This window comes from Oncorhynchus clarkii, chromosome 30 (assembly GCF_045791955.1).
Source record: "Oncorhynchus clarkii lewisi isolate Uvic-CL-2024 chromosome 30, UVic_Ocla_1.0, whole genome shotgun sequence".
NCBI classification, from domain to species: domain Eukaryota; kingdom Metazoa; phylum Chordata; class Actinopteri; order Salmoniformes; family Salmonidae; genus Oncorhynchus; species Oncorhynchus clarkii.
This window is the reverse complement of record NC_092176.1, coordinates 786,994-803,906: the sequence shown is the minus strand read 5'-3', so window position 1 is coordinate 803,906 and position 16,913 is coordinate 786,994. Positions and strand designations below refer to the sequence as shown.

General features: G+C 44.4%; 1 protein-coding gene across 9 annotated transcripts in view; it reads right to left on the bottom strand.

The window, feature by feature from the left end:
- Window positions 1-16,610, bottom strand: part of LOC139390131 (ataxin-2-like) — a 38,184-nt gene extending 21,574 nt beyond the window's left edge. For 7 of the 9 annotated variants that reach the window (XM_071137311.1, XM_071137316.1, XM_071137312.1 and 4 more), the window contains exons 1-4: window positions 16,154-16,610; window positions 10,848-10,881; window positions 10,510-10,569; window positions 779-850 (exon numbers count right to left, since the gene is read on the bottom strand). In XM_071137311.1, the coding sequence (XP_070993412.1) occupies window positions 779-850; window positions 10,510-10,569; window positions 10,848-10,881; window positions 16,154-16,233 (246 nt within the window). In that variant the 5' untranslated portion in view covers window positions 16,234-16,610. Of the gene's footprint in view, window positions 1-778; window positions 851-10,509; window positions 10,570-10,847; window positions 10,882-14,983; window positions 15,375-16,153 lie in introns of those variants that run through there. The other 2 variants (XM_071137317.1, XM_071137318.1) reach the window with 2 other exon arrangements.
- Window positions 16,611-16,913: the final 303 nt, after the last annotated feature.

Sequence of the window (16,913 nt, the reverse complement as noted above, 5' to 3'; positions counted from 1 at the left end):
GATTTGTTTTAACCAAACTACCCCTGTAATTCTCCCCCCCCCCATTCACAATTGACCATTTTGACAGAAGCCTGGAGGCTCTTCTAGGCGTGAAGATATTTCAAATATAGACCTAATGACCTTCAGAAAGTCTAAATAATAATGTATATCAATAAGATCCATGAACCTTCAACTTTTAAAAGAGAACTAGGAATAAAAGAGCACTAGGAATAAAAGAGCACTAGGAATGTTAATGACAAAACAGATAATTTATCTGTAGGCTATGTGCATAGCAATTTGTTTTAAGCATCAATTTGTTCCCATGTTCTTACCCAAACTGGGTGCTGCACTTGTTAAACTCTAAATATCCCTCAAAACACAGGTATGACAATTTGCATAGGATACTGTACGTGTTATCAGAGAACTCTAGAGTTTGCTGTAGGTTTAGGGCTGTGATAACCTTCCTGCCAAGTAAAAATTACTGACATGGCAGATTCGAACAGGACAAAAATGACAGTTGTGGTGATTTGTGCTCGTGCACATAATTACATTACTTGAGCTCCCCCAGTAAAACTTATCCCATCCGAATAGGGCTTAAGGTCCAGTTTTTTTTGTGTGTAAGCCTCCTTTTTTATTACCAAGAAAGATTGAATATGCTGGACCTCAGGTTATAGAACACTGCTCCAGCCACAACAATGAATTGACTTGACACCTAATAGGGAAAAGGACGGAGCAGTATGTATTCCACTGTGGTGAATGTTGAAGAGTTGCCATTGTTTTATGTGATCCTCCTCCTTACCTCTGGGCCATATGTTTTGAACACTCCGTCATAAACCAATCCATTTTTAACCTTCAGTTCGCATTTTGATCCCTGAAAATTAGAAAAACATTTTATTTTCATACACATGAGTTATACTGTTTTGTTTAACTCAACTATGACCTTTGCCATGATATTATGAATAACTCCATTGGCAGTCTGAACAACACATTTTAAAGACATACTTACTAGTCAAAGTTATGGAGCATGTTTTTAAACTTCCCGCTTTGGGCTGGATGTGCCAATGTGTAGTTCATACTAGGGCTGGGCAGTATACCATATACCGGTATTGATGCACGGGCTGGATTGGGTTTTTACTTGACCTTGTATAACGGTATTTCAATGTTTGGTTTGTTAAATGTCTTATGCCACTCCGTCCTGTGCAATAATGTCCGTTTCCCTCTCTCCTTCCAAACACCAAGCCCCGCCGCATGTCACTCAAGGAGAGCTGTTTATTGCGCTACCACCAGAGATGGAAGAGAAAGCAAGACATCCCACTCGCTGTTTTTTTCTGGTTCAATGAAAGTAAATGAAGTAAGTAGACCAGCTGTTATTGCATTGGCGTCTATGGGAGACCCACCCCGTTAAGTAGACCGGAACTGACCTTTTGCTCTCAATGGTAAACAACCTGAGTGAATTATCTTCATTTGTCCACCATCTTTGCTACCACACCGAGTCACAACAACCACACACAGTGAGTCTGCATGGTCAATGAATGCAGTGAAGATGCAATGCTGCAGATGGTGACAATGCTGCTATCCACAAGCGTTCTGTAAGCACAATATTTGTTTGTTACTGTCTGTGAACAGCTAGTTTGTCTTTTCTTAGCGAATTGTCTAAAATAAATATTGTTAGCCACTAATGCTAATCGCTAGTTAGCTGGCTAGCTAGCTAAATGTACTTAGTCAGAGCAAAGGTAGCTAGCTAGCTAATACATCCCGATACCAGTACTGGTGTATGCCTAGATCAGTTTGTGAAACGGTACATTCTAAATCGAAGAGGAATAGGCAAAGCATTAATATTTTAGCAACAATATGAGACATTTAATGTAACATTAGTGTCCACTTGTCATGTATTGTCATGTTGTGTGTTTCTGTCCTTTCCCTTCACCCTGTCTCCCTCTGCTGGTCGTTGTTAGGTTACCTTTTCTCCTCCTCTTTCCCCCAGCTGTGCCTTGTCTCCTCCTAACTACCCATTCACCCCGTTTCCCACCTGTTCCCTTTTTCCCTCTGATTAGGTCCCTATATCTCTCTCTGTTTTTGTTCCTGTCCTTGTCGGATTCTTGTTTGTTGTGTTTCATGCCTGAGCCAGACTATCGTCATGTTTGCTGTAACCTTGTCCTGTCCTGTCGGAATCTGCCGGTCTATCTGAGCCTACCACAGTTTGGTTATTAAAGAAGCTCTGTTTAAGTTAGTTCGCTTTTGGGTCCTCATTCACTCACCGTAACAGAAGAATCCGACCAAGAATGGACCCAGCGACTTCGGATCCTCTCCACTCAGCCGTCGAGATCCAGGGAGCGATGCTAGGCAGACACGAGCAGGAATTGTCTGCTGCTCGACATGCCGTTGAGACCCTGGCCACCCAAGTCTCCAACCTCACAGAACAGGTTCACCATCTCCGCCTCGATCCACCGGCCACTTCCAGGGCTTTCGAATCTCCGGAGCCCAGAATCAATAACCCGCCGTGTTACTCTGGGGAGCCCACTGAATGCCGCTCGTTCCTCACCCAGTGTGATATTGTGTTTTCTCTCCAGCCCAACACTTACTCCAGGAGCACTGCTCGTGTCGCCTACGTCATATCTCTCCTTATTGGACGGGCTCGTGAGTGGGGCACGGCAATCTGGGAGGCAAGGGCTGAGTGTACTAACCAGTATCAGGACTTTAAGGAGGAGATGATACGGGTTTTTGATCGATCTGTTTTTGGGGAGGAGGCTTCCAGGGCCCTGTCTTCCCTATGTCAAGGTAATCGATCCATAACAGACTACTCTATTGAGTTTCGCACTCTTGCTGCCTCCAGTGGCTGGAACGAGCCGGCTTTGCTCGCTCGTTTTCTGGAGGGTCTCCGCGCAGAGGTAAAGGATGAGATTCTCTCCCGGGAGGTCCCTTCCAGCGTGGATTCCCTGATTGAACTCGCTATTCGCATTGAGCGACGGGTTGATCTTCGTCACCGAGCTCGTGGAAAGGAGCTCGCGTTCTCCGTTGCCCCCCTCTCCGCATCACTACCATCTTCCTCTGCCGGCTCGGGAGCTGAGCCTATGCAGCTGGGAGGTATCCGCATCTCGACTAAGGAGAGGGAACGGAGAATCACCAACCGCCTCTGTCTCTATTGCGGTTCTGCTGGTCATTTTGTCACTTCATGTCCAGTAAAAGCCAGAGCTCATCAGTAAGCGGAGGGCTACTGGTGAGCGCTACTACTCCTGTCTCTCCTTCAAGATCCTGCACTACCTTGTCGGTCCATCTACGCTGGACCGGTTCGTCAGCTTCCTGCAGTGCCTTAATAGACTCTGGGGCGGAGGGCTGTTTTATGGACGAGACCTGGGCTCGGGAACATGACATTCCTCTCAGACAGTTAAGGGAGTCCACGGCCTTGTTCGCCCTGGATGGTAGTCCTCTCCCCAGGATTCAGCGTGAGACGCTACCTTTAACCCTCACTGTTTCTGGTAATCATAGCGAAACCATTTCTTTTTTGATTTTTCGTTCACCTTTTACACCTGTTGTTTTGGGCCATCCCTGGCTAGTTTGTCATAATCCTTCCATTAATTGGTCTAGTAATTCTATCCTCTCCTGGAACGTCTCTTGTCATGTGAAATGTTTAATGTCTGCTATCCCTCCTGTTTCCTCTGTCTCTTCTTCACAGGAGGAGCCTGGTGATTTGACAGGGGTGCCGGAGGAATATCACGATCTGCGCACGGTGTTCAGTCGGTCCAGGGCCACCTCTCTTCCTCCACACCGGTCGTATGATTGTAGTATTGATCTCCTTCCGGGAACCACTCCCCCCCGGGGTAGACTATACTCTCTGTCGGCTCCCGAACGTAAGGCTCTCGAGGATTATTTGTCTGTAGCTCTTGACGCCGGTACCATAGTCCCCTCCTCCTCTCCCGCCGGAGCGGGGTTTTTTTTTGTCAAGAAGAAGGACGGGTCTCTGCGCCCCTGCATAGATTATCGAGGGCTGAATGACATAACAGTTAAGAATCGTTATCCGCTTCCTCTTATGTCTTCAGCCTTCGAGATCCTGCAGGGAGCCAGGTTTTTCACTAAGTTGGACCTTCGTAACGCTTACCATCTCGTGCGCATCAGGGAGGGGGACGAGTGGAAGACGGCGTTTAACACTCCGTTAGGGCACTTTGAATACCGGGTTCTTCCTTTCGGCCTCGCTAACGCTCCAGCTGTCTTTCAGGCATTAGTCAATGATGTCCTGAGAGACATGCTGAACATCTTTGTTTTCGTTTACCTTGACGATATCCTGATTTTTTCACCGTCACTCCAGATTCATCTTCAGCACGTTCGACGTGTCCTCCAGCGCCTTTTAGAGAATTGTCTTTTTGTGAAGGCTGAGAAGTGCACTTTTCATGCCTCCTCCGTCACATTTCTCGGTTCTGTTATTTCCGCTGAAGGCATTAAGATGGATCCCGCTAAGGTCCAAGCTGTCATTGATTGGCCCGCCCCTAAGTCACGCGTCGAGCTGCAGCGCTTTCTCGGCTTCGCGAACTTCTATCGTCGTTTCATCCGTAATTTCGGTCAGGTGGCAGCTCCTCTCACAGCCCTTACTTCTGTCAAGACGTGCTTTAAGTGGTCCGTTTCCGCCCAGGGAGCTTTTGATCTCCTCAAGAATCGTTTTACATCCGCTCCTATCCTTGTTACACCTGACGTCTCTAGACAGTTCGTTGTCGAGGTTGACGCGTCAGAGGTGGGCGTGGGAGCCATTCTTTCTCAGCGCTCCCTCTCTGACGACAAGGTCCACCCATGCGCGTATTTTTCTCATCGCCTGTCCCCGTCGGAACGTAACTATGATGTGGGAAACCGCGAACTGCTCGCCATCCGGTTAGCCCTAGGCGAATGGCGACAGTGGTTGGAGGGGGCGACCGTTCCTTTTGTCGTTTGGACTGACCATAGGAACCTTGAGTACATCCGTTCTGCCAAACGACTTAATGCGCGCCAGGCGCGTTGGGCGCTGTTTTTCGCTCGTTTCGAGTTCGTGATTTCTTATCGTCCGGGCTCTAAGAACACCAAGCCTGATGCTTTATCTCGTCTCTTCAGTTCTTCAGTAGCCTCCACTGACCCCGAGGGGATTCTCCCTGAGGGGCGTGTTGTCGGGTTGACTGTCTGGGGAATTGAGAGGCAGGTAAAGCAAGCGCTCACTCACACTCCGTCGCCGCGCGCTTGTCCTAGGAACCTTCTTTTCGTTCCCGTTCCTACTCGTCTGGCCGTTCTTCAGTGGGCTCACTCTGCCAAGTTAGCCGGCCACCCTGGCGTTCGGGGTACGCTTGCTTCCATTCGCCAGCGTTTTTGGTGGCCCACCCGGGAGCATGACACGCGTCGTTTCGTGGCTGCTTGTTCGGTCTGCGCGCAGACTAAGTCCGGTAACTCCCCTCCTGCCGGCCGTCTCAGGCCGCTTCCCATTCCCTCTCGACCGTGGTCTCACATCGCCTTAGATTTTGTCACCGGACTGCCTTCGTCAGCGGGGAAGACTGTTATTCTTACGGTTGTCGATAGGTTCTCTAAGGCGGCTCATTTCATTCCCCTTTCTAAGCTTCCTTCTGCTAAAGAGACGGCACAAATCATCATCGAGAATGTTTTCAGAATTCATGGCCTTCCGTCAGACGTCGTTTCGGACAGAGGTCCGCAATTCACGTCTCAATTTTGGAGGGAGTTTTGCCGTTTGATTGGGGCTTCCGTCAGTCTCTCTTCCGGCTTTCACCCCCAGTCTAACGGTCAAGCAGAACGGGCCAATCAGACTATTGGTCGCATCTTACGCAGTCTTTCTTTTCGCAACCCTGCGTCTTGGTCAGAACAGCTCCCCTGGGCAGAATACGCCCACAACTCGCTTCCTTCGTCTGCGACCGGGCTATCTCCTTTTCAGAGTAGCCTCGGGTACCAGCCTCCGCTGTTCTCATCTCAGTTCGCCGAGTCCAGCGTCCCCTCCGCTCAGGCTTTTGTCCAACGTTGCGAGCGCACCTGGAAGAGGGTCAGGTCTGCACTTTGCCGTTATAGGACGCAGACTGTGAGGGCTGCTAATAAGCGTAGAACTAAGAGTCCTAGATATTGTCGCGGTCAGAGAGTTTGGCTCTCCACTCAGAACCTTCCCCTTAAGACGGCTTCTCGCAAGTTGACCCCGCGGTTCATTGGTCCGTTCCGTATTTCTCGGGTCATTAATCCTGTCGCAGTTCGACTTCTTCTTCCGCGATACCTTCGTCGCGTCCACCCGGTCTTCCATGTCTCCTGTATTAAGCCCGTTCTTCGCGCCCCCGCTCGTCTTCCCCCCCCCCCCCCCCCCCCCATCCTTGTCGAGGGCGCACCCATCTACAGGGTCCGCAGGATTTTGGACATGCGTCCTCGGGGCCGTGGTCACCAGTACCTCGTTGATTGGGAGGGGTACGGTCCTGAGGAGAGGAGTTGGGTTCCCTCTCGGGACGTGCTGGACCGTGCGCTGATCGAGGATTTCCTCCGTTGCCGCCAGGTTTCCTCCTCGAGTGCGCCAGGAGGCGCTCGGTGAGTGGGGGGGTACTGTCATGTATTGTCATGTTGTGTGTTTCTGTCCTTTCCCTTCACCCTGTCTCCCTCTGCTGGTCGTTGTTAGGTTACCTTTTCTCCTCCTCTTTCCCCCAGCTGTGCCTTGTCTCCTCCTAACTACCCATTCACCCCGTTTCCCACCTGTTCCCTTTTTCCCTCTGATTAGGTCCCTATATCTCTCTCTGTTTTTGTTCCTGTCCTTGTCGGATTCTTGTTTGTTGTGTTTCATGCCTGAGCCAGACTATCGTCATGTTTGCTGTAACCTTGTACTGTCCTGTCGGAATCTGCCGGTCTATCTGAGCCTACCACAGTTTGGTTATTAAAGAAGCTCTGTTTAAGTTAGTTCGCTTTTGGGTCCTCATTCACTCACCGTAACACCACTGGGAAACACTGACCAACACTTTGATTCCTACCCTGTCACAATAGCCTCTCCTTGGCTTTTTCATTTTATGTCATGTCAAACACTATATTCAGTGTCCACTATATTCCAAATGTTGGTTAAAGTTTCATTGAACAGTATTTAACAATTAGAATGGAAAAAGCCTAATTAAAAACCCTTTGACTGTATTTGTTGCCACCAATGATTTATATATACACAATTGTTTTATTTATTTTACTAAGCAAGTCAGTTAATTAAGAACAAATTCTTATTTTCAATAACGGCCTAGGAACAGTGTGTTAACTGCCTTTTCAGGGGCAGAACGACAGATTTGTACCTTGTCAGCTCGGGGATTTGAACTTGCAACCTTACTAGTCCAATGCTCTAACCACTAGGCTAACCACTAGGCTAGCCTACTGAAGGGGGTTACTATTTTGAAGCCACCGCACCTCCATCTTGGCACACCCCCACCCTTGTAAAAAATATTTTGGAAGCTATAGAAATGAATTTACTCATGTCCACTTGTTTTTTTCCCATGTCTATTACATTAGACACATTAAAGCATACTTTTAAATTACATTATGTGAGCAACAAACACATTTCCTTTAAAGTATATATTTTTTTAGAAGTTACTGTCACCACTACCACAAAGAAATACTTAGGGAAACATTTAATTTTGTCCTTGAAATACTGTAGAATTCCATATTGTTTTTCTGAGGAGAGCCAATATGGCCAACCGGTGGCTTCAAAGCCTCATTGGCCAAAACATAGCATCAACAATCCTGGGTTTATATATACAGTGGGGCAAAAAAGTTTAGTCAGCCACCAATTGTACAACTTCTCCCACTTATTATTTTCATCATAGGTACACTTCAACTATGACAGACAAAATGAAAAAAAAAAATCCAGAAAATCACAATGTAGGATTTTTTATGAATTTATTTGAAAATTATGGTGGAAAATAAGTATTTGGTCACCTACAAACAAGCAGGATTTCTGGCCCTCACAGACCTGTAACTTCTTCTTTAAGACGCTCCTTGGTCCTCCACTCGTTACCTGTATTAATGGCACCTGTTTGAACTTGTTATCAGTATAAAAGACACCTGTCCACAACCTCAAACAGTCACACTCCAAACTCCACTATGGCCAAGACCAAAGAGCTGTCAAAGGACACCAGAAACAAAATTGTAGACCTGCACCAGGCTGGGAAGACTGAATCTGCAATAGGTAAGCAGCTTGGTTTGAAGAAATCAACTGTGGGAGCAATTATTAGGAAATGGAAGACATACAAGACTACGGATCGATCTGGGGCTCCACGCAAGATCTCACCCCGTGGGGTCAAAATGATCACAAGAACGGTGAGCAAAAATCCCAGAACCACACAGGGGGACCTAGTGAATGACCTGCAGAGAGCTGGGACCAAAGTAACAAAGCCTACCATCAGTAACACACTACGCCGCCAGTCACTCAAATTCTGCAGTGCCAGACGTGTCCCCCTGCTTAAGCCAGTACAGCCTGTCTGAAGTTTGCTAGAGAGCATTTGGATGATCCAGAAGAAGATTGGGAGAATGTCATATGGTCAGATGAAACCAAAATATAACTTTTTGGTAAAAACTCAACTTGTCATGTTTGGAGGACAAAGAATGCTGAGTTGCATCCAAAGAAGACAATACCTACTGTGAAGCATGGGGGTGGAAACATCATGCTTCAGGGCTGTTTTTCTGCAAAGGGACCAGGACGACTGATCCGTGTAAAGGAAAGAATGAATGGGGCCATGTATCGTGAGATTTTGAGTGAAATCCTCCTTCCATCAGCAAGGGCATTGAAGATGAAACGTGGCTGGGTCTTTCAGCATGACAATGATCCCAAACACACTGCCCGGGCAACGAAGGAGTGGCTTCGTAAGAAGCATTTCAAGGTCCTGGAGTGGCCTAGCCAGTCTCCAGATCTCAAACCCATAGAAAATCTTTGGAGGGAGTTGAAAGTCTGTGTTGCCCAGCAACAGCCCCAAAACATCACTGCTCTAGAGGAGATCTGCATGGAGGAATGGGCCAAAATACCAGCAACAGTGTGTGAAAACCTTGTGAAGACTTACAGAAAACATTTGACCTCTGTCATTGCCAACAAAGGGTATATAACAAAGTATTGAGATAAATAAGTATTTGGTCAATAACAAAAGTTTTTCACCATAATTTGCAAATAAATTCTCATTGTGTCTGTCATAGTTGAAGTGCTGTTGTTCTGGGATTGATTTGTACTTTTCGCACCAAAGTAAGAAAAGTACAAATCAATCCCAGAACAACAGCAAAGGACCTTGTGAAGATGCTGGAAGAAACGGGTACTAAAGTATCTATAGCCACAGTAAAACAAGTCCTATGTCGACATAACCTGAAAGGAAGAAGCCACTGCTCCAAAACCACCATTAAAAAAAGCCAGACTACGGTTTGCAACTGCACATGGGGACAAAGATTGTACTTTTTGTAGAAATGTCCTCTGGTCTGATGAAATAAAAATAGAACTGTTTGGCCATAATGACCATTGTTATGTTTGGAGGGAAAAGGTGGAGGCTTGCAAGCCGAAGGATACCATCCCAACAGTGAAGCACGGGGTGGCAGCATCATGTTGTGTGGGTGCTTTGCTGCAGGAGGGACTGGTGCATTTCACAAAATAGATGGCATCATGATATAGGAAAAATGTGGATATATTGAAGCAGCATCTCAAGACATCAGGAAGATAAAGCTTGGTCACAAATGGGTCTTCCAAATGGACAATGACCCCAAGCATACTTCCAAAGTTGTGGCAAAATGGCTTAAGGACAACAAAGTCAAGGTACTAGAGTGGCCATCACAAAGCCCTGACCTCAATCCTATAGAACATTTGTGGGAAGAACTAAAGGCGTGTGCAAACAAGGAGGCATACAAAACCTGACACAGTTACACCAGCTCTTTCAGGAGGAATGGGCCAAAATTCACCAAACTTATTGTGGGAAGCTTGTGGAAGTCTATCCAAAACGTGTGACCCAAGTTAAACAATTTAAAGGCAATGCTACCAAATACTAATTGAGTGTATGCAAACTTCTGACCCACTGGGAATGTGATGAAAGATAAAAAAGCTGAAATCACTGAAATGTCAGAATAATAGTACATTCTGAAAATAAAGTGGTGATCCTAACTGACCTAAAACAGGGGGTTTTACTGGGATTAATTGTCAGGAATTGTGAAACTGAGTTAATGTATTTGGCTAAGGTGTATTTAAACTTCCGACTTCAACTGTATGTGATGTAGTACGCAATTTTCGAGGACCCTTTTGTTTCATGAGCGTTACTTTCAGAACTACTGACTAAAAACTATACAAAAGTACCAGAGAATCATTTTAAAACAATGAGTAATCACACATGGCGTAATTATTGCAAGTGCAGATTTGGTGGACAAACATGTGACTATTGCTTGCTTGATATGCAATACAATGTGGGGACAACTTCCATATATAGCTTGCTCTGCCTCCTCTGTCTATGGAAATGTGTCCTCAGTTTGGTTTTGCCAGCCTTGATCATGTATAAAGTGATGGGGGGTAGCTAAGAATAATAAGAACAGGAGGGTACATACCACTACTGATGTCAAGACATGGACCATCCTCATGTTTGCATATACACCGTTGAAGACAACCTGAAAGACAATTTTTTTTTTATCATAGAATTCAAACCCGAGAGCCCAAAACAAAATAACTCCAAAGAAAACATCTGCACTCATTGTGGACAAAGCCTGTGACAAACCGAGCAACCGAGTCCGTACCACTGTGCGGTTATTTTTTCTCTCATTAGGAAAGAAACCAATAGTAAATAAGATACTGTTCAATTTCACAATCTAGGCTCTCCCCCAACTTCACCTGCCCAATACAAATAAATGGGATTGAAAAATGTAAAAAATTATTAAACTTAACTTACTGCTGCCGAAGTACCTTTGGTACTATGCCGTCCCCTGAATAAAGAAAAAAATAATGGTCAATATCATTTGTCATTAGGGCAAGTTTTACTAGAAATATGGCCTGCTCACTAGGAGTGCAGTGGTTACTTCACTTTAGAACAAACACACAACAATTTCCTTTTGGATTAGGAAATATGTGACTTGAATTACATTCATACTAGACCCCCGCATATGATGAGAGCTTCATTGTATATTATATGCATGGGTCTGGACTCCAAAGTGAAACATGACCAAAAACACAAGCATCGCTGGGACGTACTGTAGTCCTGCTAATAGTTCACTGTCAAAATAGACTGAAATGCTGCTGAAATCAAGCCCATCGGGTTAACAGTAGTTCTTACAAATGTCATCTTTCAAGGGCACAATTTTACATAAGCAGCAGCGACAACGCCAAGGTTGAAAGCCCGTCGTCGGTCTCTAAATTCTCTTTGACCCAAAACCCCCTTATCTCACTCGCACGCACCCACTTATTTTACAACTTCAGAATGATTGCAACACTATTGCTGTGATTGTGGCTTCACAACAAAAAAGGTAGCAAGCTATTGAAGGTAGCTAGGCAATTTTTTTCCTGCAATTGTCGGTGCCAAAGCGTGGAAAAACGTTGCTTAGAAAGGTGGTGGTATCCAGACATAGCCTTGCTACATAATTGGTAACGGGACTTGTGATTCTCCATACCCGTTAGAGCACTTGTCAAACTCATTTCACAGAGGCCGAGTGTCCACTGCTTTTTGCTCCAACCTTGTACTTGATGAATTAAGGTCACTAATTCGTAAAGGAACTCCCCTCACTTGGTTGTCAAGGTCTTAAAAACAAAAACCCACAGACAGTAAGCCCTCCGTGGGACAAGATTGACACCCGTGTTAGAGGTTCGCTAATGAAAAGCCTCGCAACTGTTTTCCAACTGTTATTGGCGATACTTTCTTTGTTCCCGATTCGGTGACCAGTTGCAGTTGGTTTTACAAAATCCAGTGAAAACTCAGCAAGATATTAAATCCACATTTTGCACAGAGTGAAGTTCCCTCACCATTTTAGCTGCCAGACAACTTGCATTTCCCAACATATTTGCAGGAACTAGTCATTTCCAGATGATGTGGACACAACAAAGACGATACAGCAGGGTTCCCCAACTGGCGGGCCACATTTTATTAGGCCCCTCAAGTTTTCTATTGGACATAAGTGTAAAAACACCAGCAAATCAACTCGAAGTGATAAGAATTTTGGAAATCTGTTCCAACGTATTCCCATGCATAGACATATGTGCTTGTATACAAATGTAAGCAAGGTTTGAAATTATTGTTTTTTGTTTGGGAATTTTTACGTTCAATTTGCAGTCTACATATTATTTGTAATCATGTTCCGGACCCCCTGACTATCCTCTCCAGGAAAAATAAGATTTTTTTTTTTTTTTTTTTTTTTTTAAATCGGCCAGCGGCTGAATCTAGTTGATGATCCCTGCAGTACAGTATGAAGACATCACGAAACTGCTTCTTCAATAGAAGCGATGTCATGGCAACGTTAGCAAGCATGGCGCATAGGCAAAAACACATCAACGGGTCTTGCGGTCATTTCGTGCTGAGCTGCGCATGTGCAGGCCATCAAATGAAAGGCACTCTTTCAATATAAATTAGTTTGACAAAAAAATGAAAACATGCGTTTGTCACTTTCACAAGGTTGTTGTACTGACAGGTTCAGTTACTTAAGACATTTGCTCGAATCTAGGTTTTGCCTATTGAATTAGAGAAAATATGAACTAGAGACTAATTTTTACTTCTCCCATTTACTTTCCAAACCCGTCTGGTCTGTTGAGTGCGCTTCTCGTGACATGTCCCTGAAAGTATTGCGATGTTGCGCCAAAGATGGTGGATAAATGAAGACAGTTCACTCAGGACAATAACCATTGAAAAAAATGGTCAGTTACTGTCTGCTTAACGTTGGCTATTCCATAGATGGGTTAGGTGACGTCATAAATTATGCGCAAGCTTCAATGGGGCATTAGTCCATGAGTTGATGTTATTCTGGATGGCCAGATAACTACCAACATTGACAAACTGCCATGTGGAAAATTGTAAGTGACTCATTTCAGCTAGATTCATCTTGTTTTTGACTGATTTCATGTCAATGCTAATATGGCTAAAATCGCTAGCTAACAATGTATGAGAGACGTTCTCATTGTGAAAATGTATTTATGTTTTCAATAAACATTGGAGAAATATAGTTTACATGTTGGCAACCATCTAAGCCAGCCCAGTCTGTTTTGCCCCATAGTTGAGCAGGCTTCGGTTTTGTTAAACAACCAACCAACCCTTCAGTGAACACCAACGTGATAGCAGCTAGATCTGGCCTACTTATAAACTGAAACACATTTATATAAGTATTTAGACCCTTAGTACTTAGTTGAAGCACCTTTGGCAGCAGTTGCAACCTTGAGTCTTCTTAGGTATGACGCTACAAGCATGGCACACCTGTATTTGGGGATTTTCTCCTATTCACCTCTGCAGATTCTCTCAAGCTCTATCAGGTTGGATGGGGAGCGTTGCTGCACAGCTATTTTCAGGTCTCTCCAGCGATGTTCGATCAGGTTTAAGTCCAGGCTCTGGCTGGGCTAATCAAGGGCATTCAGAGACTTATCCTGAAGCCACTCCTGCTTGTTTTGACTGAGTGCTTAGGGTCATTGTCCTGTTGGAAGGTGAACCTTCGCCCAAGTCTGAAGTTCTGAGCGCTCTGGAGCAGGTTTTCATCAAGGATCTCTCTGTACTTTAATCCATTCATCTTTCCCTTGATCCTGACTAGTCTCCCCGTCCCTGCCGCTGAAAAACATCCCCCAGCATGATGTTGCCACCACCATGGTTCACCGTAGGAATGGTGGCAGGTTTCCTCCAGACGTGACACTTGGTTTCATCAGACCAGAGAATCTTGTTTCTCATGGTCTGAGTCTTTAAGTGACTTTTGGCAAACTCCAAGCAGGCTGTCATGTGCCTTTTACTGAGGAGTGGCTTCTGTCTGGCCACTCTACCATAAAGGCCTGATTTGGTGGTGCTGCAGAGATGGTTGTCTTTCTGGAAGGTTCTCCCATCTCCACTGAGGAACTTTGGTCACCTCCCTGACCAAGGCCCTTCTCCCCCGACTGCTCAGTTTGGCCAGGAGGCCAGCTCTAGAAAGTCTTGGTGGTTCCAACTTCTTCCATTTAAGAATGATGGAGGCCACTGTGTTCTTGGGGACCTTCAATGCTGCAGACATTGTTTGGTACCCTTCCCCAGATCTGTGCCTTGACACAATCCTGTCTCAGAGCTCTACGGACAATTATTTGGCCTCATGGGTTGGTCTTTACTCTGTCAACTGTGGGACCTTATATAGACAATTGAATTTACCACAGGTGGACTCCAATCAAACTGTAGAAACATCTCAAGGATGATCAATGGAAACAGGATGCACCTGAGCTGAATTTCGATTCTCATAGCAAAGGGTCTGAACCTTATTTAAGTATCTGTTTAAATGTTTTTATAAATTTGCCAACATTTCTAAAAACCTGTTCTCACTTTGTCATTATGGGGTATTGTGTGTAGATTGCTGACGATTTTTTAACTTATCCATTTTAGAATAAGGCTGTAACCTAACAAAATGTTGAAAAAGTCAAGGGGTCTGAATACTTTACAAAGGCACTGTAGATGACAGCACGTTACACAGTGCAAACAAAACATATCTACCCACATGCAAGAAGCATATCTCACTCTGTACAAAACATGGATTTCATATCTTTGTGTTTTTGTTGAACCAAGGACATTTCGAAGATACTTTTTTTTGCCAAATCGAGAACAAAGGCGGCATCACCAAGAACAGATTAGTTTTAAAATCTATGGCAGCGTATGTATAGGGCTTTCTTGTAACACCCAGTATGAAAACATATACTGAACAAAAATATAAACCCAATATGCAACAATTTTACTGAGTTAAAATAAGGTATTCAGTCAATTTAAATGTAAAAAATTATGCCCTAATCTATGGATTTCACATGATTGGGCAAGGGCCCAACCACTTGGGTGCCAGGCAAGGCCAATCAGAATGAGTTTTTCCCCCCAAAAAGGGCTTTATTACAGACAGAAATAGTCCTGTTCCATCAGCTGACCAGGTGGTCTCAAACGGTCCCACAAGTGAAGAAGCCAGATGTGGAGGTCCTAGGCTGGCGTGGTTACACGTGGTCTTTCGTTGTGAGGCAGGTTGGACGTACTGCCAAATTCTCTAAAACAATGTTGGAGGCAACTTATGGTAGAGAAATTAACATTCAATCCACTAACAGCTCTGGTGGACAAACTTGAGACAGCTGTGGCATTGTGCTGTGACAAAACTGTACATTTTAGTGGCCTTTTATTGCATATAATGCCAGGTGGATGGATTATCTTGGCAAAGGTGATATGTCACTAATAAGGATGTAAACTAATTTGTGCGCACAATTTTAGAAAATATTTTGTACAGATGTAACATTTCTGGGACCCTTTATTTCAGCTCATGACACCAACACTACATGTGCATTTTATATTTTTGTTCTGTATAATTATCACATTGCTGATTGTTGCAAAACGTTTTGCAACAAACCATTTACTCAAAACGGAAACTCAAAGAGTTTCTATTGGACAAAATCAGGTAGGTCCCTCCCAGTTTCGTTTGCTCCTTTTATTTTATGGTTCTGAAATGGTAAACAGTTTCCGTAATGAATTACACCCCTGGCTTACAAATTGGTAGCTTGAAATAGCCGACTTATCCAATAATACCATTTGATGCTGATACAATGGCATGAATTAATGGTAGTCTGCTAACGTAGCCTAAATCTAGTGAAGAAGTTAGTTATGTAGTATATACGTTTGATTAGTTGCTGTATATACAACCTCTTGTCACAGGGTTATTCTGTGAAGCAATTGACACAGGACACAAACCAGCAACCACTGCTAGTTTATTAAATGTTCTCAATACTCGTTAGCTACTAACAAACAGATGAAGCTACCAAAATAACTAAGTACCGCAATACTGCTGGATTGTGTGTCAGCATGATTCGTAGGCCTAATTTGCTAGCTGGCTGGCTAAAAACTTGACCACCACCAACGACGTAGTAAGCAGTCAGGCCCCACTGAAATGTGCATTCACATAACACACGTTTTGACGTTTATCGCGGAAATGTCAACTCCTGTAACTACGAGCATAATTAGCTTATGTTCATTTTCAAACGTTGGCATTATATTTGCTAACTAAAATGTCGACTGAATAAATCACCGACCTGCCCAAATTCTGTCGTCCGGCCCCAGCGGCAGCACCACCGCCGGGTTTGCGATTACCACCGGCCTGCTTCATTGACATTATCCCATAAACGACAACGTTTGCGGTGTGTTCCTAATATCTCAAAAACACTATACACTGTAACCAAATGATGAAAAGATAATGTTAGGCTGAGTTAGCGAGCTAGATAGCGGTCATTAAAAAAAGCTAACGTCAACTTGCTAGTTTAGCTACTCGCGCATGTGATTCAAAACCTTAGAGAGCCTTGCTAGCTATTAGCTTATTTAGCAAATAGCAGGCTAGCTAACGTATGTGTAATGCCTATTAAAATAGAACAGTTAGCTATCCTCTTTAAAAATAAATGACTTGAACCTCCAGTCAATTTATTTTTCGATTTGCTCAAACGGGATTTTCAGCTATCTCCGATTCTCTCTTCGTTGCTAACAGCGAAAGGAGCAGGTATAACGTACGCCGGCTTCTTCTTCTTTGAGGTTTGTTGGCAGACTCCGCTCAGCGTATTGTCGCCACCTACTGTACGGGGTTGTAAAACATCCCCAAAAACAAAAGATGTCATACATCTACTTTCCAGGCACAACCTGTTAAATCAAACACAACCTACGCCATCTGCTTGCGCATGTCATGATTAACTGATCATGCCCTCGAAGCAGGTGTTTGTTGGATATATTGTTACAGGGCAAACCGTGACAATATATTCAACAAACACTGGCTTCAAGGGCATTATTTACTTTTATACAACGGGT